General features: G+C 42.6%; 1 protein-coding gene across 1 annotated transcript in view; it reads right to left on the bottom strand.

Annotated features, from left to right (window-relative positions):
* SLC35F1 (solute carrier family 35 member F1) overlaps positions 1–23,251 on the bottom strand; it is a 213,539-nt gene that overhangs the window by 36,746 nt on the left and 153,542 nt on the right. Inside the window, exon 3 of the mRNA XM_081187763.1 lies at positions 10,599–10,726. Within this exon, the coding sequence (XP_081043889.1) occupies positions 10,599–10,726 (128 nt within the window). The remainder of the gene's footprint in view (positions 1–10,598; positions 10,727–23,251) is intronic.

The raw sequence follows: 23,251 nt of genomic DNA, 5'->3' as shown, positions 1-23,251 counted from the left end.
CTTTAAAAAATCCATCTTTACCCAGAAGCTCCCTACTTATCACAGAAGAGTGAGGAAGGCATGTCCCAAACATCTTTCTCCCCGAAATACAGTGGTACCTCTGGTTAAGAACTTAATTAGTTCTGGAGGTCCGCTCTTAACCTGAAACTGTTCTTAACATGAGGTACCACTTTAGCTAATGGTGCCTCCCACTGCTGCCACGCGATTTCTGTTCTCATCCTGAAGCAAAGTTCTTAACCCAAGGTACTATTTCTGGGTTAGCGGAGTCTGTAACCTAAAGCATCTGTAACCCGAGGTACCACTATACTAAAAAGAGATTATCTTCTCAGCTTCACATTTCACAAAGCACTTCCCTGAGACATGATAAGTATTGTCATCCTGATACACCCCATAATGTTTCCCAGCTGATCACTTCCTCCCCATACCCATTGTTGGTCCTTGGAACGCAGTATAAAAATTAAGAGTTTGAGCATGCTTTTATCTTCATGTGCTTGGGAAATTGCTACTGCTCTCCTTCAAGCTGAGTCTCATCCTGGATGAACATCAGCTAAATATAATCTGCCTGTTAAGTTACTGAATGTTCTTTACAGACAGTAGCCTTCTTCAGGTGGTCTGACGCAGAGTTCAGTAAACATGCAGGGACGGATGCAAGAATGAGGGTGCTGGCTCAGTCCTCATCATCATTCCCATCATTCTCCAGAAATGGGAGAGCAACCATTTATTACCCTGTACTCACTGAGGCTCTGTTCACGTTTTAGAAAGCTGGGAAATCTTAAATGCACATCTGCTTGAGCACAGGAGGCTGCCCACTTCTGACAGCCACCCTCCAACTTGGGGAGGTGACAAGAATGACAACGGGGAGTGGAGCTAGCATGCTTGCTCTAGAGCCCCATCTCGCAACATATTGTCTGAATGCCTGAAGAAGAAGAAGAGTTTGGATTTGATATCCCGCTTTATCACTTCCCTAAGGAGTCTCAAAGCGGCTAACATTCTCCTTTCCCTTCCTCCCCCACAACAAACACTCTGTGAGGTGAGTGGGGATGAGAGACTTCACAGAAGTGTGACTAGCCCAAGGTCACCCAGCAGCTGCATGTGGAGGAGCGGAGACGCGAACCCGGTTCCCCAGATTACGAGTCTATCACTCTTAACCACTACACCACACTGAAGAGGGCTAATATCCATCTAGAACTACTTGGAAACGACTGTTCATTTTCCTTTTGATGCAATTCTGCCTTCTCTCACACTGCTTTATCTTGAAATATTAAGAAAAGGCTTGGATTTGAACTCTGGAGTTGATTAAGTGGTTTTCCAACTTGGAATCTTAATATGGGAATAAAGGGAGTCTGCTAAAATGTGTGTCCCTTCCTGTAAGTAAATGCTAGATCCCACATATTCAGATTTAGGATTATTAACATGGATTGGGGCGGCAGTCAGTTATTGAATTTACAAAGGGTGTGTCTCTATGCCTGTCCTAACCCCACAAGAAAGGTGAGAGAAAGTGACCCTAATTGTTACAATGTTATAAATAAAAATCCAGAAATTTTGGCTGTCATAAGCCACTGCCAAAGGTTTGTGATTGCTTGGACATTGTTTCTCACTCCTCTGAAGGACAGGGGTCTTATCTGCTCTGAGCACATCCCAAGTGCAGCACAAACAAAAAAATTACCCCGCCTTCTCCCCAGCTCCATGACTGGGCAGAAGGCTGAGGTTTAATCCCATCTGACGGACACTGATGGACCACTTGTCATATAGAGCAGAACTGCAGAGCCCTGCTATTATTTTATTTATTATTACTATCATACGGTAATACCATTTGCCATGCAGACATGGAGAGTGGGAAACAGTTGATTAAGATGGCTGTATGATTCATCCTGCAAGCCCAGAATACACTGTTACGATGAGGGGTAAAGGCAGAGAAAGGGGACAGAGAGCATGTGGAGCAAAATAACACCTTCCTCTCTGCACTCTCCCCCTATGAATTTCTAGAAGACCCACCTACACTTGTTTTAATTATTTATACTGCCATCTTCCTCCCCACCACAAGGGGTCAGTGCAATCAGCATCTTAAAGCCTCTGACAGGGATGGGCAAATCTGTCAATTTCGGTTCCCTCAAGTTTCTCATCCTCGTCCCCCATCTTATATTCAGTTCTCCACATTTCTGCATGTCTGCAATTTATTTATTTTATCAAATGTATATGCTGCCCTTCTGAGGATCACAGGGCAATTTGCAGTATAAATTAACACATTTTTGTATGCAGTTTTGCATACAAAATTGTGTATTGCACATTTTTGCAAACAATTTCTTCTTATGCATTGTAGTTTTGTAGGTTTGTTTCACAAATATATTGATTTTTATGCCTACTTTCCGCTTAGTAAATGCAATTTTATAGACACTGGATAACTGCATCACAAAATTTGGATAAGTGTGAATTTTGAAGGATGGCTCTGTTTTGGGTTTCCCTATTTGGTGGGGAAGTGCAAATTTGAATGTGAACTGAAATGGTTTCCTACCTCATCTCTATGGACAGTGCTACCTCTTTGCCAGACAAGGTAGGGATGGGGGCAATAAAGTAGGAATTTGTAAGGTCTCCTTTCCACAGCAGGCCAACCAGATCTGATGCTCTTGAACTTGCCTGTGTATGGGAATGCAGCACCCAACTGGATTATGCACTTCTTCAGATTTTGCAATGCATTTTCACTGTACAAAATTATATCTATATCTATATATACAGTGGTACCTCGGGTTACATACGCTTCAGGTTACATACGCTTCAAGTTACATATGCTTCAGGTTACAGACTCCACTAACCCAGAAATAATACCTCGGGTTAAGAACTTTGCTTCAGGATGAGAACAGAAATTGCGCGGCGGTGGCACAGCAGCAGCGGGAGGCCCCATTAGCTAAAGTGGTACCTCAGGTTAAAAACAGTTTCAGGTTAAGAATGGACCTCCAGAACGAATTAAGTACTTAGCCCAAGGTGCCACTGTGTATATATAGATAGATAGATAGATAGATAGATAGATAGATAGATAGATATAGATATAGATATACAGATATATCTATAGATATCTATAGATAGATATAGAGATAAAGATATACAGTATATGTAGTAAAAGATGCATATGAAATACAAATTTCACTGGTGAATGCATCAGAGTTTGTGTTTTACAGAAACAGCAAAGAAAAATGCATACAATAATAACACAAATTAATAATAATAATACAATGGGATGGAACAGGAAAGGAATGGCAAACAACAGGATGGAATGGGAAGCAATGTGATGCCACAGGATGGCATGGAACAGATCTATGACTGAGTGCAAGCAAGACTGAAACTGGATGCAATCAACCCATTCCTAGTAAAATGTCTCGCCACCGTCTCATCCTTTAGGCTCCATAAGCTCAGCAGAATGTACGCAGAGTCTTAAGTGCCTTTGGCTCCCTGGTTCAAAGCAATTCATAAAACATATGTCCATGACCAAGATTGTTCCCAGCATTGCCTCAGATTATTTTATATGCCCTCTTATCCTCTCACACACAAAAGGAGGTGCATTACTGGATAGGCTCTGGAGGCAGGACCTGATTTCTCACACAAGGCAAACTACAAGTGAGATACAAACAGAAGGCTGGAACTACTACAAATGCATTCAGAACAGAACTGCACGTGGTGAAAGTGGGTGGTCCCAACCACAGCCTACAGGAAAAGTCAAACCAGCAACACTTGTGCATTGTGGTTGTTAGGGAACTAATCATTCACAGCAGTCAAAGGCCATCCTAGAAGAGGACAGCTCTAGTTTACAGCCAGGGATCACTGGGTTTAGCAAAATTCAACCACTGCATCTGTGCAAGGATGTTACAAACAACAGCCCCATTAATTATCAAATTCCAATTTTTCCCCTTTACGCACGCAGCACTGAAGAAAGGGAGCAGACAAATACATACAGGGCCTGGGTGGAACAGTAGGGAGAAAGGAAAGCACACAGAAAGCATGGGGAGAGACACACTTCAGCACACATAGTGAAAGGACAATAAAATGGGGAGTGTGGGGATTTGAGTTCCTTGGAGGAAAGGTGGAATAGAAATCCAATAAATGTATACTGCAAAATGCATGGTGCATGCATTCATACATTGGCATCCTTTTGTGGGTGGGGGAAGCAGCTTTGGGATCAATAGGACACACTGTGGGGAATGAGCTGGTTTCTTCCACTATCAAAGCAAAGTGCTGGTCAGCAAACTCCAGCTGGAATTAAACAAGAAACAGCTGAGCTGCTTCTCTGCCATTGATTTGCCCCCACTCCAATTACTATCTTCTGTCGCCACATTTGGGCAGCTCATTAGTGCTGGCCGCAAGCAAACTGTGTGAAGCTCTTGCCCCCCTGGCCCCCCACAGCTGCCACTTGACAGTGACTGGCCCTGAGGTACAGTAGCAGCAGTTGCAAGAAGGATTAAGATTTCGTCCGGAGAGGGATTTATCATCCATGCTACCCTCACCTCTTCTAATTGGCAATTTCCCCTCTGGTCTTCTTGTCTAATGTGACAGATCTCAGAACTGTCTATTCTCTCTCTGACTCCAGGCATTCACTACAAAACAGGGCTCAGAAACCCACAACAGCTTCCAATCTGAGCTCTTGTTTGAAATTACACCTTCGGAGGCCAAGAATATCCAAAATGGTCTGCAACATTTTTTTTCTAAATGCATCCACGAGCGATCATCTTCACTCTGCGAGACTGAATCCTATCAGATATAAATAAATGCATAAATACATAAGAACTCCCACTGTGAAAATGGCAAGTGCTATGGAAGAAGGGAGCACTGCATCAGTCATATTTATTTTTCTCTTCTAAGTGGCAAACATATTGCTTTGCTTTTTGTGGACGACATTATCACACACAAACTTCATCGACAGACATATGCTCATATTTCCGATTTCAGAAATAATGAGTGAAGGTGCCAATATGTTTTTGCCAAAGAGGGAATGTGGGGAAAGAATGCAGAGAAAGAACTACTCAATAACATGTTAGTACCTGCGTATTGGTTGTTGTCTGATGCAAATGTTATCACTAGGGATGCTGTAATCTTCATTGTTCAGACATTTCACAATTACAGAGCATGGGATGGATGCACAATAGCCTGACCCACCATGAAATAGAAAGCCAATGAGCTATCTGAATTGCAATTTAAGCTATGCTGAAAGAATTATTTTGTCAATAGACATAGTAGCAAGCAGATAATCATATTTGCATTAGGTACGACTGAAATCACATATTCCTGTAACTACTCATAGCATCCAGTCCCGGCCTGCTTTTGTGTACAAGTGTATATTGTTTTTATATATAGAATTGGTTTTACATATGGAATTCTTTTTATTGTTCACCTTTTAACTGTGAAATCTCTTCCAAGATACTTATGGGAAGCAACTGACATCAAATAAATAAATATGGCTCTTTAGATTTTCACACGGTTGGAGTGATAGACTTTGCATTCTTGCCCTGAAATCACATGAAACAGTTTTAGAGCTGCAAGGACAACATAAAACAAACATGCCAAGCAGATCATTCAGATGCAGTACCCATAATACGGGTTCACAAACCATTTGAGGAGGGTTTGAATTGCTTTCCCCATGACTGCTGGCTTTGTGTGAATGTTGCAACCATATAATCACATGGTAGGGTTGTTTTTTTACTGATCACATGTGGGCTGTTTGTTTGTTTTAACCTATCCTCACTCAGGAGAGACCTGGCCATGGAGAAGGGTCTCAGTGACCTGGGAATGAGCCATGTGACTAGCTCCACCCATGTGGTCACTTACTTCACATACAGATGACAGATATGTGAGATCACACCATGGAGACTGTCAGTCCATACAAGTGGGCTAATAATGTGGGCACTCATCTAAGTAATTTGTACTCACTCACAAGTATTTATAGATTCACATTTGGATTTGTAAATAGTGGCTTTGAGCCAGTCATTCTCATTCTCATTCTATCTCTCTCTCTCTCTCTCTCTCTCTCTCTCTCTCTCTCTCTCTCTCTCTGCCTAACCTACCTCGCAGAGTTGATGCAACTAACTACCTTTCTCTAGAGCAACATAAAAATAAGTCCGTATGCTGGACTTCAGCTGCTGTGTTATTAAAAACAAAAGCCTGTTTTACTTCTATACATTGCAGGGGAGAGAAGAAAACCATCAAATTTCTTTCAACTGGTGACAAGACAAAATCAACAAAGCGGATCTTCAGTTTAGACTAGACTGCAGAGATAAACCTTCAGTCCAAACCAGTGCTATTTTTCTAGAAAAAGAGGTGGCGGAACTCACCATGAACACCTGCCTCGTTCTCTTAGAATGGCAATGGCGCCCACCTGAGAGGTGCTGGAACTGAGTTCCAGTTGAAAAAAAGCCCTGGGTTGATGTGAGGTAAAAATAGGGACAGACTGGTTACGCTGTCTTGAACTCCCTTGAGGAAAAGCAGGATATAAATCATGTACACATACATGTACACCCACACCCACACCCACTCACCCACCCACACCCTACTTACACACAGAGATAGAGATCTGGCCGGCATTAGAATGCCAAGTGCATGTATGGCATTTTAAAGGCTGATAAGGCAAAACTGAGCTGACATATTTGGTAGTAGAGTAGAAAAAAATGCCAAAACATATGTTAACATTTTGTTCCTGCAAGTAGCTGCATGGAGCATATAAATATGTAAAGGAATTAATTACTGAGGCTTGTCCAGAGACTAGGCTTGCATTGCGAGGCCATTTCAAGTCATCACTTGGAGCAGAAAAAATCCTGCACCTTCTCTCTGCAAAAGCTGTCCTTCAAAAATCAATTCAGAGACTAAATCACTGCTTATTACAAGTGCCAATGGCAGAACGTGGGCCATAATGCTATTCTAGCACAATGGGAAAGAAAACCCAGCTAGAAAAGTCGATGTATAATGCATGACATTTTTAAGAGAAAACCTATAACATCAAATGAAGTAGAATGCTGGCACCTTCTCAATGCAGTACCAGGAACTGAAAGCCCGGAAAATATTTCATCTGCAGGAAGGCTTAACTGACAGATAACCAAAAGAAATCCAGCATTTGATTTCTTGTGGAGGGTGCGGGGTGAGCCTCATCTGTGCAACTGATAAGCAAGAATTCTGCATGCACTTAAGACTTCTTGCTCAAACATTTATTGAACTTTGTGTGGACCTACACAGGGGACACACCAACTGCCGGGATAAATTTGTTAAATAATATCAAACAGGGACCTCCAAAACAGCAGCAAGGTTTTTATGCAGACAAGAAAATGAGTGTAGAGGGTATACACTAATTAAATAATAGAGGACATTCTGTCCATATGCAATGCAGGTTAATTCAGAAAGATACTCTAATTTAGAATTTTTTTCATTTTGTTCTAATAAATATCCAGGAGTCATTCCAAGCATGCATTGCTTAGGCAGGTGTCTTGTGCCAATATGATGTTTTCCAGTCCCAAACAGACTACTGGACTGGTCAATTGTTCCTGAAATTTGAGATTTCACAGGACTTTCAGGGTGTCCTAAGTTACCTAGGCCTCCTCTTCACTGAGGTAGGAAACTTCTTTCAGCTTGAGAGCTGCATTCCCTTCTGGGAAACCTTCTAGGCAGAGAGCCAGAGGCAATGAAGATGTATTTCACCTTTGTACTGTAGGATGTTGCTTCAAAAGCCAAGCATCACAAAATTTGGTTGCAACTGTTTTCTGAGTGGAGTGTCAAAACATACCAAACAAATTGGAGGCAGGGGTGGGCAGTTTGGTGAATTTTCTGTTTTAAGACAAAAGAGGGAAATCATGGAGGCATTGTGTGCAGACTGTGAATTGGTATAAAACTATGGAAGTTAGGTCCATTTTGCAGAGATTTATCTACGTTTATTTAAGTATAATCTAAGTATAAATGTATGATATATGTGTCTGTCAAATTCACAGTTTAAGGTACACCCTAAATGCATAATCAAAAATGTCATGTGGGAAGTATTTCCTAGACAAAAGCCGCTCTTAATTTTTATGCTTCCTCCAGGAAAGATCTACAAGCAGAAGACTTCCAGCTGGCATTGATAAAGGTAGCTTACCAAAGGAAATGTACTATCTTGCAATACATCTTCAAAATAGGCTTAGAACTATTTTAAATTATAAACAAGATAATGCATCAAATTCCACTAAAGAGTATTTTGATAATTAAGTGTAGGTGTTTGCAGAGAGCTGCCTAATATTTCTATCTTGAAAGCACCACAAGCTTAGTACATTTGCATATAAGGTTTTGCATCATGGAGCAAACACTTCATGTGAAAAAGGATAAACGCGGCAAGCAGATTATCTGCTGAAATGGTTCATAGACTACTTAACATTAAAGTATTGTAAATGAGATTTCTCATTTGTTGAAATTGCATTGCCATCAGCTAAATACAGATCCATAGTCACAGGTGCCATACTAACTGACGGCAGTTCACACAAACAGGGACATTTTCTCTGTTGGGTGGTATATATTGTTGTCCCCACACAAGCATATGTTTCAAATTTTGTTCCAGCTGAAGCTTCCAAACTGTCTTTAGAGGCAGCCCCACAAATAATGCATTGCACTAACCTAGAGGTTACCAGACCATAGGCCACAGAAGTTAGGCTATCCCTGTCCATTCAGGGACATAACTGGGCCACCAGCTGAAGCTGACAGAAGGCACTCCATACCACCAAGGACATAATTGGTAGTAATGGATCCAGTAACACTCCCAAGCTATGCACTTGCTCCTTAAGAATGAATGTAACCCCCTCAAGAGCAGGCATTCTCCCATCCATCTGGCCTAGGGAACTACCCACTAACAGTGCCTGTATGTTATCTGGATTAGGTTTCAGTTGATTATCTGTCATCCAGTCCATTAGGAGACAAGACACCAGTTCAGCACATTCACTGCCACACATGTAGATGTAAAAGGAGAAATAGAGCTGTGCCTCGTCAGCATACTGCTGAAAACACACTCTGAAACTCCAGATGACTCCACTCAGTGGCTTCATATAGATATGAAACAATATGGTGATAAACCTGAGCTCCGAAGGACCCCCCCCCACACACACACTGGAGGCCCCATTGTGCCGAAAAACACTCCACAAACATCACCTGCTGAAGATGACCATACCATTAGGACTGGAACCACTGCAAAGCAGTGCCACCCACCCCCAACTTGGATAGCCTCACCAGGAGGTTGCAGTGGTTGATGGTATTGAAAGCAGCTGAGAGCACAATGCCTTTGTCTGTCTCCTAACTGAGGTCATCATATAAGGTGACAGGGGCAGTTTCTGTGCTAAAGCCAAGCCGAAATCTTGATCGCTCTCCCACACATTCCAGAGATTTATATATTCCTTTTGCTGCAAGGCCCTGCCTGGGTTCACTGACGCAGTGACCTAACATCAGCTGTCAGTTCTGATGCAATTCTGTAGGCACTGCCCTGCCTAAGAAGCCATTTTGCCTGCAGGTCATCAGATTGCAACCACTCCCAAGAGTCCATACTGGCATGGATGAAATCTGATGCACCTTTGAAGGAGTTCCTCCACACAAACAGCTGTTTCAGAGGGTTCCTGTAGCAACTCAATTGGCCCAGTTCTTGTGTGAATCAGGCTTGGCTAAGTACACAAGACAAAAGGGGCAGTTTCAGTGACCTTTCTGCTAGAGATGAAGCTGTGGGCTTTCAGCATTTGAAGGTCTTCTTAAAGAAGGGAAGGCATTCTCTGATACAACTGAAAGAATCAAATGAAAAAGCTCGTAACTCTTGTGCAGGTTTATCTAGCTAACCTGACTGTTCTCTACTACCTCTCTTGCTTGTAGGAAGATAGTGAATCCCCACCCAACTTCTTGCCATGTGACTTCCCAGTGACTGCCATGTACACAATCACTTTGTTTTCCAGAATGATATGTAATGTTTTTTGGAGTATCAATTCCTTGATCCATACCAGACAGCTCTGGGCTAGGGATAGACTAGTCCAACCCAGGACTTGCAGTAGGCAGGCAGGGAAAAGGAGAAATTCTGGATGGAAGAGCACCAGTCTGCATACAACTGTAAGCAAGGAAGCAACTCAAAAATAAACCAACTAATAAGCGCAGTCTGAGTCTAGATTCTTATTTCTAAGAGTCTCAGGCCTCTTCACACAACATAATTCACATGGATTTGGGTAGAAGTGGACTACCACCTACAACTGATATCTCTTGCTCCCTTCCATGTGTTCAATGAATGTGTTGAGGGGTGCATGACTGCAGCTACTGGCCCTCCTCCAATCTCTATGTGGGGTTGCCAGTCCCATCTTCAACTACAGACTAGGTGAGAATGTGCTTTCAGTTTTACATACATAGAGCTAGTATGCACAGTCAGGACCTCTTGAACAACCATGTTCCCCATCACATACATGTAGTGCCCATTTCTGCCCAAAGTGCGAAGGAGCAGGAATGGTGATCCTAAGGAGAGCCATAGTAGGTCTAGTGGGCACATCCTTGCTCCTTTCCACAGGTTGACCGACTGGGTGGAAGGAAGCCTGAGAAGAAGCATAAGAGAATGCAAGCAAAGTAGCATTGATTGGAGATCTTACCTGTACACTAGTAAAAGTGGTATACTGATAAGCTTTAACTACCAGGTAATTTGCTTCTATATCTATTATCCCCAGGATCATGTACTTCCACCATCTTCGTTTCAAGATTGCCAGTAAGTTTTCTTCTCCTGCATTGGGACAGGGAAAGAGGGAGGGGGGAAGAGTTTTAAAAGAATTAGATTTATAGCCATGACAATAATCCACTGGGTTTCATACAAAAGTGCTGCAGAAGGTGCTACATAGGATTACTAATGACCGGGGAAGGTCGAAGAAGCTCCTGCTCATTTACATACAAGTAAATTAAATATTCCTTACTGACAGCCACTGAGGCTAAGCTAAAAATAAATAAAAAAAGCATCCCAGTTGCCTTTTCATTTGCCCCTTCACCTCCTGTTAATCCTGTGGCTAGGATAACATCTGTACAATTATCAAGTCAAACACACTGGACTCGCCCAGGAGGGTCACACACACACACAATGAGGTGGATTTCCTCCCTTCTTTTTGCATAACTGGTAACTTGGCTTCCAAGAATCAATTTTGTGCAAAGCCAAAATTGTTCTTCAATGTCCTTGCAGAGGAATCCTATCAATCACACAATCCCTGATTTCCACTTTGTGAAGACTGCCAGTACAACAAGGACAACTGATTAAATCTACAGTTTATAGAGGTTAAATTGTCTTAACGCTAGGCCAGGGATTATTACTATGTCTGATACAAAAGAAAATGAACATGCAGCCAGAGTTTGGGTATCAAGCTCCCTCCTTGTTCCTCTGATCTAGCAGGATTTCATGAGGGTTACAGTATGGACAATATGCTATTGCTGCAGATGAAGATTCTTAAACCAACTTGAACATTCAGGATGAAATTCCTCTTCTCCAGCACTGGAACAACATCTAACCTTGCAGATGTTAGTGGAAATATTGTGCAAACACCAAAAGGAAGCTGGGGCATATTTCACTGGCTTTTCAAAACTTGGATTGCCTAAACCAATTGTGTGATTCAAATGGCAATTTGTTCATTAGCAAATATCACCCGCCTTCTCAATAGTTAATAGAATCAGAATGTTTCCAATTAGAAGTATAAAGGTTGCATTCTAATTATGTCCTGTTCTACTTACTACATTGAGATTGCAAAATTAAAAACAGGCACTGTTTCCTCCTCCCAAAATGAAAAGAAGCAGTGGGAGCCGCAACAATGGTTACATTAAATACTATGTCCAGATTAATCTGTCCAAATGATTCAACTGATATTTCTTTAAAAATAAAAAAATAAAGGCACTGGAATGAACCAGACTGTTTTGCTGTATTGTCATATAATTCCATTAACTTTTATTCTCTAAAAGAGTGATGAGAATAAAAGCATTCTTTTCTTGCATAACTTGCTATATTTGAAATATACAATACACTTGGGCATCTGTAGATTTGAGAAGAATAATAGAATCATAGAATTGTACATCTAGTCCAAACCCTCGCAATGCAGGAATCTCAACTAAAGCATCCATGGCATACTCTGCTTAGGTATGGTTAATTTGGCAACCCGTTTTACTGCCTTCAATGAGGTTTACTTCCAAAAAAGTATTCATAGGACTTCACAGTGCTCACAGGCAAGGAACCTTCACATGGATTTGCTTATTGATTATAATTAAGGGATGCACTGTACTTCCCAGAAGCATTTGGGGATTTAGCCTATTAAAGGTGATGCATAACCTGAAGGTAGTTTAAAAACATTCTCTCCAGAGTTGCCATACCAAAGTGGCAAATTACAGTACTGTTGCAGTACTGAAAAACAAAGCAAGGGAAATGGGCAGGTTCATTTTAAAAGCTCAAGTGAGTGTGTGGGTGGAGAATACTTAGGGAAGATTAACAATACTATGAAACATTGCCTCTTAGAACATTGGCCATGGTGAATCAACTGAGGCAGGCTTGTAGTTATGATTTCAATGGATTGTACGAGAGCCAGTGGCATATATGGGTTGTCACAGAATGCCATGGGACTTTGGGCAGTTCTCAAAGCCTGCCCAAAGCTGATTCTTGCTTTCTAATTAGCCTTTTTTATAAGATAGAAATTATCCCTTTACTATAAAAGCGGCCACGGTCACAAGCAGCAGCATCTAAGTCAGGTGATGTACATAGGTTGCTTACAGCGCCAACAACACTAAACAAAGGAACCTCCAATGAAACTCTGTAAGTGGCTGGATCATGCTTATTAACTGAGTAATATTTCATCCCTAACATACTATTAACTTTAAGATCCCAACTGAATAATGAAAAGCAGGGGCAATATTAAAATGTATGTATTTGCAGTCACTTTAAAATTCGGTATCATAAAAGGGTTGAAAACATAGGGTGTAATTTAACTGCACTGTTCTGCTAGAAGCCAGCACAAGGACTCCTGCTAGTGATATTCTTCGTTTCTTCATTATTTTTTTTTGACGTCACTCCAAATGTCAGACTGAAATATATTTCATAGAGTCACAGATTTTAGAGTTGGAAGGACCCCAAGGTTATCACGTCCAATGCCCTCCAATGCAGGAATTTCAACAAGATCATACTTGACAGATGGCCACCCAACCTCTGCTTTAAAACCTCCAAGGAAAGAGTCCACCACATCTCAAGGGAGTGTGCTTCATCATCAGACAGCTCTTACTACCGGAAAGTTCTTCCTGATATTTAGTCGGAATCTCCGTTCTTGTAACTTGATGCCATTGTTTCGGGTCCTGCCCTCTGGAGCAGGAGTAAACACACTTGCTCCATCTTCCATGTGGCAACCCTCCCTCAACTGTTCCTCATAAGGCTTGGTTTCCAGACCCTTTATCAACTTGGCCATCCTCCTCTGCACACATTCCAGCTTGTCAATATTCTTCTTAAATTGCAGTGTCCAGGACTTCAGGTGTGGTCTGACCAAGGAAGAATAGAGTGGTACTATTACTTCCCTAGGCTGTTGATACAGCCTAGAATAGCATTAGCTTTTTTTGCTGCTGCATCACACTGTTGACTCATGTTAAGCTTGTGGTCTACTAAGACCCCTAGATCCTTTTCATGTGTACTACTGGCAAGCCATGTGTCCCCCAGCTTATATTTCTGCAACTAGTTCTTCCTGCCTATGTGTAGAACCTGACATTTGCCCCTATTGAAATTCATTTTGAGAGTTTGGATCCAGTTCTCCAATCTGTTAGGGTCAATTTGAATCCCAATTCTGTCTTCTGTGGCATTGACTACTCCTCCCAGTTTCGTATCATCTAAAAATTTGATGAGTATCCCCTCAATACCCTCATCTAAGTTGTTTATAAAGATGTTGGACAATAGTGGGCCCAGGATGTGTCTCTAAATGAATTAAATGATTGAGAAATGTCCTCCAGTCTGTAAAGATGTAGTGAGAGGTATGAATGTTTTGATGTGTAAGTAGGCTGGTGGGAACAAATAAGGTTGAAGATAACTTTCAAAATGGCAGACACTGCAGAGGTTTGCAAGAATCTCTAGAACTGTGAAGTTCAAAGTTTTCATGGTGCTTTGACAAGTGGGTAAAAATAAAGCAGCTTAGCATATGGTGCCACAGTACATGAATTTGTGTTCTTGGTCTTGCATTCAGGAACACATAAAACTGAGAAAGAGATTATTTGCAGCCTTTGCCATTCTGGCTGTGGCTGGAAAGTGTGGTCAAAAACACCAGGAGGTGCCAGGTTACTCACTGAAAACTATTATATCTCATAAACAGATGAATATATGACTTTTTGGTGTGGGTGTGAAAGGTTCAGGTAGCTTGTTCAGATCACTGTTGTCAGTCACAGCTTCCTCTTCAGCAGACTTAAAATAAGTGTACATTGTTGGATATAATGGCATAAAATCAAGTGTTAACAGACTTATTGTGCCAACAGCGCTGCGTAGGTGCAGGTATCAAAGCATGTATTCAAATCTGTTAATCATGGGTTTCACTGAAAAAGTAAGGGCTAACCACAGGCGAGAGTATTTATCTGAGGAACAATAGAAACTAAATTAACTGAAAAATGAATTCTGGGATGAATGCAATTAGTTAATCTCCTAAATGCACTCCCGCCCAGATAACCTCTCACCCAGCTGTCAATCGTCCAAATCCCCACCTACTCCAGTTGGCAATCGAAGCTCTCTTCACATCCTTCCCCTCCTTGCCTTAACATACCATACTCCAAGTGATCACCTCCTCTCTCCCCTCCATGCTCAAGCCCTAACACAATTTCATTACATAAGTACTTATAAGCATCTGCCAACAGCTCCAGGAATAGAACTTTATGAAAACTGCGGTGTCAGTGGCCCAAGACATATAGAATCATAGAATCATAGAATCATAGAGTTGGAATAGACCACAAGGGCTATCGAGTCCAACCCCCTGCCAAGCAGGAAACACCATCAGAGCACTCCTGACATATGGTTGTCAAGCCTCTGCTTAAAGACCTCCAAAGAAGGAGACTCCACAACACTCCTTGGCAGCAAATTCCACTGCCGAACAGCTCTTACTGTCAGGAAGTTCTTCCTAATGTTTAGGTGGAATCTTCTTTCTTGTAGTTTGGATCCATTGCTCTGTGTCCACTTCTCTGGAGCAGCAGAAAACAACCTTTCTCCCTCCTCTATATGACATCCTTTTATATATTTGAACATGGCTATCATATCACCCCTTAACCTCCTCTTCTCCAGGCTAAACATGCCCAGCTCCCTTAGCCGTTCCTCATAAGGCATTGTTTCCAGGCCTTTGACCATTTTGGTTGCCCTCCTCTGGACACGTCCCAGTTTGTCAGTGTCCTTCTTGAACTGTGGTGCCCAGAACTGGACACAGTACTCTAGGTGAGGTCTGACCAGAGCAGAATACAGTGGCACTATTACTTCCCTTGATCTAGATGCTATACTCCCATTGATGCAGCCCAGAATTGTATTGGCTTTTTTAGCTGCCGCGTCACACTGTTGGCTTATGTCAAGTTTGTGGTCAACCAAGACTCCTAGATCCTTTTCACATGTACTGCTCTCAAGCCAGGTGTCACCCATCTTGTATTTGTGCCTCTCATTTTTTTTGCCCAAGTGCAATACTTTACATTTCTCCCTGTTAAAGTTCATCTTGTTTGTTTTGGCCCAGTTCTCTAATCTGTCAAGGTCGTTTTGAAGTGTGATCCTGTCCTCTGGGGTGTTAGCCACCCCTCCCAGTTTAGTGTCATCTGCAAATTTGATCAGGATGCCCTTGAGTCCATCATCCAAGTCGTTGATAAAGATGTTGAATAAGACCGGGCCCAAGACAGAACCCTGTGGCACCCCACTAGTCACTCTTCTCCAGGATGAAGAGGAACCATTGATGAGCACCCTTTGGGTTCGGTCAGTCAGCCAGTTACAAATCTACTGAGTGGTAGCATAGTCAAGACCGCATTTTACCAGCTTCTTTACAAGAATATCATGGGGCACCTTGTCGAATGCCTTGCTGAAATCAAGGTAGGCTACATCCACTGCGTTCCCTTATTATTCTAATGCTATGAAAATTCAATTAAGTTTTTCCCACAAATATTTTGAGAAGAGTCAGTCCCTCCCTCCCTCTGTTCAACATTTCATTTATTAACTTAATTCTTACATATTGAAAAGCAATAAAAGCTAACAAACTTAACATCCCCATACCCCCTTTTACCCCACCTGAAGGCATAGTTCAGATCTAAACAATAATAAAAGCTAAAGGTAAAGGGACCCCTGACCATTAGGTCCAGTCGTGATCGACTCTGGGGTTGTGGCGCTCATCTCGCTTTATTGGCCAAGGGAGCTGGCGTACAGCTTCCGGGTCATGTGGCCAGCATGACTAAGTTGCTTCTGGCGAACCAGAGCAGTGCACGGAAATGCCGTTTACCTTCCCACCTATTTATCTACTTGCACTTTGATGTGCTTTCAAACTGCTAGGTTGGCAGGAGCAGGGACCGAGCAACGGGAGCTCACCCCATCGCGGGGATTCAAACTGCCGACCTTCTGATCGGCAAGTCCTAGGCTCTGTGGTTTAACCCAATACTAACATTCACATAAGCACTGAAGTGGAGAGAGCCTGAAAGTTGCTGGTGTCAGTATAGAGGAAGATGTTAGCACAGATGTATATTACAGAATGTGGAAGGTATAGTTTGCCCTGTGGAGTCTTTGATCATGTGCTGGTTGAACGGCCAACAGCCTGCCATAAAAGTCTTTCTCTTTTTTTGCCCTCTGGCCACACAAAGTTTTTGCTTCAGTTTTTCAGAAAGTGCTTTGTCCCAAATCACACACATTTTAATACATTTAAACCCTTAGATTCTATCCAATTTCTAGCTATCAAGATTTTAGCTGCCCTTAATATAATAACCCTTGGTTGTCTCCATTGTACACCCAATAATGCTATTTTGGGAGGTTGGTTTTTTTAAAAAAAAAGATTTCTCCATTCTCCCCCCCCCCAATATCTCATCCCAGAACCATCCCAGCTACTTGCTCTTTTCATCATGACTTGATGAAAAGGCCAGAAATATCTCTGACGAAATCCCCTGACAGTTTTGCTGTGGCAGAACTTATCATCACCAGCTACTTTTTCCAAGCATAAATCACTCTGTTCCAGTGCTGTTCAATCAAACCAAGCTGAAGTAAGTTAGCGCTAAAAATGAATCGACAGTCGTGACATCTGCCAGCCTTAACTGCATAGATGGCGCTGAGACTATGATGGAAATGAAATCAGCTATGCATTTATCTGACATTTACATTTTCACCACTTTGCCTCCATCCTTTTATCTTTCTTGGTCTGCCCTACTGAAATAACACTGTACATTCATTTGAAGCAGTTATTTGCAGAAATGCCAAATGGGAAACCGCCCCATTCAGACTCATCACATTCACAAACCACAAGGAGTCGGTTTAGTAGTAAGTCTCTGCAGAACAAACAAACAAACAAAAGGTAACATTAAAGGAAGCTGCAAGGAAGAGCTATGCAGAGGTGAAGAATGGATTTGACACTCCTTTTGCCAAACTAACATCCTGCAAAACAGCTGTAGTGAAAATAGGCACAAAAAGCATTACCGGTAATAGAACAAATCCTATGCAGAATATTTCAGCATGTGGTATACGATACACAGAATTTGGCCTATTAAGGATTTATTATCAGAGCATTTAGATACCTATTTATTATACAGTGGTACCTCGGGTTAAGTACTTAATTCATTCCGGAGGCCCGTACTTAACCTGAAGCACCACTTTAGCTAATGGGGTCTCCCGCTGCCACCGCGTTGCCGGAGCATGATTTCTGTTCTCATCCTGAAGCAAAGTTCTTAACCTGAAGCGCTATTTCTGGGTTAGCGGAGTCTGTAACCTGAAGTGCATGTAACCCGAGGTAAAGAACAGTGCATTTTTAAAATACCATTTCCCCTTAATTCTGATTCCACAACTAACACAATATGATTGCATCAATCAAATGTTGCAGAATACATCTGCAAAATACACACAGTCTCAGTAGCGTAGGTAGCCGGGGTTGGTAGGGCGCCATGGGGTTCTGTAGTGCGGCACAGTGGCTGCTGTGCATTGGGGGTTGGGATTCTGGGTGGCAGGGAAGCTTGCCGGGGGCAGTTTATTGAGCTTGCAGTGGGGTGGAGCCACTACTTCTCGCCTGTGAAATCAGAGGCAGATTGTTGTTGAGCCCTTCTTGATTTGCCGAAAAAAGCTCAACAACTAGGGTGATCATCTCCCTTGCACAGGTATGGTCTGCGACTGTCCAGAGAAAGCCTGTGTCCATACACCCTGTGTTAGTACAAGCTCTTTGGAAAGACCACCTGTACTAGTCAGGGCTAACAATTGTGGCTGGTAGTCACCAATGGTTTACTCAGAGAAGTACTACTGAATTTAATAGACCTAAGCTGCCGTGTTCATTAATTTCAATGGGCCTCATCTGAGTAAAGCTTTATCAAATATCATCCCATGAGTAGATGTGAGCTCATTCCTTCACCTTTGTAGGTCTCCTCGGGTGACTGAACCCAAGCAGTGCTTTTGTGAGGGTTATTGGTGAAAAACCTTCCATGGTGCTCATTGAAAGGGAGGTGGCCAGATGCCCAGAATGAGTTTTGGGGATGCTTTATCCCTAGCTCATATGTCACCTGAACTCTTATTTAAGCCTGGGAGAGTCTTCCGCTCCAGATTTAACGATTGTATAACAACAAATAAGTGCCGTTTGTTTTACTGAACACAGGAAAGCACAATGTGTCTATTAATTTATGTGGATAAATAAAAATAATTCCCTTGTGGCTGTTCTCTTCTGCTTTCCCAAACACTTCCGTATATTATACTTCATGAATTCATTACTTTTTAATGCCATTTTGCTGTTCCACTGTGCCATATTTTGCTTCCACCACTTGGGAAAGGAAAGAAAATGGAACAAATAGAATAAAAATTTATCCAGCAACTTCAGTTTTGCCGTGGATCTTTCTTTGCCAGAATAAAAGCAGACATCGGCTTTCTTTTCAAGGCTTTTGCCTTCTAGCCTCTCGTAATTTGATAAAACATCTTGATTACTGACTGCAGGGCACAACGGAGCTTTGTTCTCTCCTGCTTCCTCACTCACTGCCCCCAAGGTAATAGCCAAGATCAAATTCTCCAATAGAGGAAATCATTTTGGTAGATACAAATGGAGGGTGGTGGGGTGGTGGGATAGGCATCAATTTATTACGAATATATTTTTAAATGAGAGTCTTGTGTACAGGTCATTGACACAGGCAGGTCTTTAGAAAAGTGTGTGGTGATACAACTATACTTCGAAAAGCAGATTAGACCAGGCATAGGCAAACTCAGCCCTTCAGATGTTTTGGGGACTACAACTCCCATCATCCCTGACCACTGGTCCTGTTAGCTAGGGATGATGGGAGTTGTAGTCCCAAAACATCTGGAGGGCCGAGTTTGCCTATGCCTGGATTAGACAAACTCATGGAGGATAAAGCTCTGAATGGCTACTAGCTTTGAGGGCTCTGTTCTGCCTCCACAGTTAGAAGCAGTGATGTTTCTGAATACCAGTTGCTGGAAACCACGGGAAGGCAGAGAGTGGTCATATGCTCAAATCCTGCTTGTGGGCTTCCCACAGGCACCTGGCAGGCCACTGTGAGAACAGGATGCTGGACTAGATGGGGCCTTGGCCTGATCCAGCAGGCACTTCTTATGTTCTTAAGTCTTCTTATGGCTCCCGCGCTGTCATGCCTTGTGCTGTTTTTATCCCAAGTTCCCTAATTCCACACTGCCTTTCTAGAGACAGAATCTTAATGCAGTACTTCCAAATACAACCACATGTCAGCAACTGGCTAGATGACAAAGAATGGTGGAAGGCGACAGCTGGAAAGTCCCTCAGAGAAGCATCAAAGGAGGAATGGCGGGAGGCTACAGTCCCCAGGGAAGCATCAGAGTGGGAAGGCTCTGAGCCAGAAAAATGATGGTGGCATACAGAAGAGAGGACAGAGGAAGAAGAAGGGCAGGCAGGCTGGAGGCTGAGCAAGCAACAGGTTTAAGTGAGACTGAGCAACTGAGGAGAAGGAGGAGACTGAGACTGCAACAGATCCCCAGCAACCTGCCAGTTCCATCTCCTCTCCTCTGTCCCCAAGAACGAGGAGGGAGTTGCATGTCGTATTTGGCTGCTATACGTTTGGATGATGTTTGGGCCCGTTGCCATCACTCCTGTTGTTTAAGAGGAAGGAACTCCTCTTAAACTGTGCCAACACACAGGATAAGAGCAGTCTGCTGTTGTTTTAACATTTACATATTTTTGATCTTTTACAACTGTTTGTAGGAGTGTCAGACAATTAAATATATCTGATGGCTATTTGATTATACAGTGACTGTGACACACAGCAGCACTGAGGGAGTGCAAAAGCCAAAGGATAAACTATTTACAAGCTAGAAAAAACAAAGAAACATGGGTGTAGTAAAATAAATGTGGATGACGGCATGAACAAACTGTAATCGTGTTGTGTGATTCCTGTCCCACTTTCTTTCTCTTGAAGCTCCTGGTAGCAGGAAGTATATTAAGTCACGTATAGCGAAAAATACATTTTCACACAGCGTAAGCATAAGTGAAACCGCAACAACTTTTGCCAGGCTGAAAACAGAAAGAATAAAGAGAAACAATTTTTATAAAAAATTAATAGGTTGACATCAAAAATGAAGAAGGTAGAAATAAAGATGTCCTTGAAGGGTGCTAGGAAAACAAAAAGCCTCGAAAATGCTTAAGATGCCAATACCAGTTTCTGTACTTTATGTCAAGACAAATGGAGAACAAAGCACCAGAAAAAGACCTCAGAGATGGGGTTGCATCAAAATGCATAAACCTTCTCCAGAAACGGAGAGAGCCTGGAAATGGCCTCTAACAGGTACCCAGTGATAAAGTTGTAGTAGTGTCAATAGTTCAAAGACTAGGTTGCAAATGCCATTTTTTCCTGGTCATTCTTTGACCCTCTGGGATGTCTCCGCTGGGAACGCAATACAAGGTGGAAGTGAAGGAACGTAAGAAGTTTCTATACAGGAAGTTAAGAACTGCTCAGACTATTTGTTCATACAGCCCAGTATTCAACGGGGGGAAACTCCCAAGAAGCTGTGTTGCTTCCTGATGACGAGTTTATTGAGCATTCATCTTGAACTTGTACACAAGTCTGCAGGGAGGTTATATATGCCCGCTGTTTATTGAACATTCATTCTGATTCATTTGCAGGGAATTTATTTGAAGTTGCACCAAGTGACTGTTATCCCACACTTCCCAGTGTATTTCTCACTGACTGCAAAACCCATTTCAGGAGGGCGGGGTGGGGTGGGGGGAAGCAGGCTTATTGTACAAGACTGTGAAATCCACTTTACAAGTGTAGCCTGAAATTGTAGGTGCGCAAGTGAGTTTTATTTGCAAAGTAACTGCAGTCTGGAAGTGGCCTGAGTAGGACCACCAGTCTATCTACCTCAGTATTGTCTACACTGACTGGCAGTGGCACCTAATTACATCACCCTGGACACCCCCAAAGAGCAACAAAACCCAAAGGGCCTCATGTCAGAGGTGCCTGTGTGATACAGAAGCAGTTTTGTGTAAAAAACCCAGATAGCTCAAGCTGTTCTGCATGCTGTGGGGATGGGGGAAGATGTTATGTGATAGAGTGAATACTCAGAGAATCTGAACTTGCACCGTATTTGAATTCAGTCAACCAGCAAAGGAATCCAGACATTCATTAGTAAATCGTAAGACCCTCACCATCACACGTTGCTCTTATAAGCATCTGGGTGGCAGAGGGTTGCCTGGTGTGATCAGCGAACCAAATCATCAGCGAACGTTTTGCTCAATCAATGACATACTTAGAAAATGCTCAGGGTGCATCGGTTCTCATTCATTACTGATGCTTTACAACAGTCCCAGAGATGCCACCATTATGCAAATCAGCTGGAATCAGGGTTTCTCTCCACCTGTTTACCTGCCTATACTGTGGCGAAAGCCTGCAATTAGTTCAGTGCTTCAGCAATTACTCAGCACTTGAGAAACAGGCCAGTAACGCACCTTCCATTTTATGGGCTCTTGCTGTGTGGCTCATCAGTGAAATAAAGGGAAAGTGTTGCTTTCATAGTTTAAGTAGTGGATAAGTAAGCTGATGCCTTGAGGCTCAAACTACTATTTGCTTGCAATTTGTACACACAAGAAAGGAAAAGCGAAAGCAAATCAGTTAAATTCTGCCAATCTTTCTCCCAGCAAACATCAACAAATGTACATTTTGCTAGATCAAAAACAGTTTAAATAGGAACACTGCCCCTTGCCTGGCACAGAGGAAGAATAATAAGTTCAGAGCTGAGGAATCAGATGTCACAGCATGCAGAGTGATGGATAGGTAGGAAGCCATGCTTGCCAAGGGTGATAAAGCAGCCCTACAGTTTGCGAGAAGAGCCAGTGGTGAGCTATTAAGGATGCAGTTAATGGTATTCCCATAAATCACTTCATGACATTCAGCAGGAAAGGAAAACAAGCTGCTGTGTAGGAAAGAGTCATCAGTGGGCATTTGGTGTAGAAAGGCAAAGGAAAAACAGCTCCTGCACCCGTAGTTCATTTGCTGGCCTCACGGTGTCTATTTATGATCCTTGTCAATTTCACATGATGTTGCTGTTATCAACATCGTCATTAAAGTAGTTTCCTGCTCTTTGCCACAAGGTCCCAGGGCAGGTTATAACAGTCTAAAATTCAGCATTAAAAACAGTTAAAGCAAATCGCAGCCACAAGAATAGGGTGGGCCTCGAAAGCACATATCTCAGGTGTCAAAGGCCAGGTGAAAAAGATGCAGCTTCAGCATGTGATGAAGGTGCAGATGCAGCTCTGTGGGGAGGGAATTCCACAACCTGTCAGCTGCCACAGAAAAGGCTCTCTGCCAGGTTGTCACCCCTTGAAATTCTGAGGATGGTGGAACGGACAAGAGGACCCCCCTCTGCTCACCTTAATACCCACGGGGGTCTGTAGGGAAGGAGACTTTTCCGGTATTTCGGGCTTAAGTTATTCACGGCTTTAAACACTAATGCAAGCACCTTCAATTCAGTCTGGAAACCAACTACAGTGGTGCCTCGCAAGACGAAATTAATCCGTTCCGCGAGTCTCTTCGTCTTGCGGTTTTTTCGTCTTGCGAAGCACGGCTATTAGCGGCTTAGCGGCTATTAGCG

This window comes from Podarcis bocagei (genome assembly GCF_964188305.1).
Source record: "Podarcis bocagei genome assembly, chromosome: 3".
Lineage (NCBI taxonomy): Eukaryota > Metazoa > Chordata > Lepidosauria > Squamata > Lacertidae > Podarcis > Podarcis bocagei.
The sequence above is the reverse complement of the archived record's forward strand: the minus strand, read 5'-3'. Positions and strand labels throughout refer to the sequence as shown.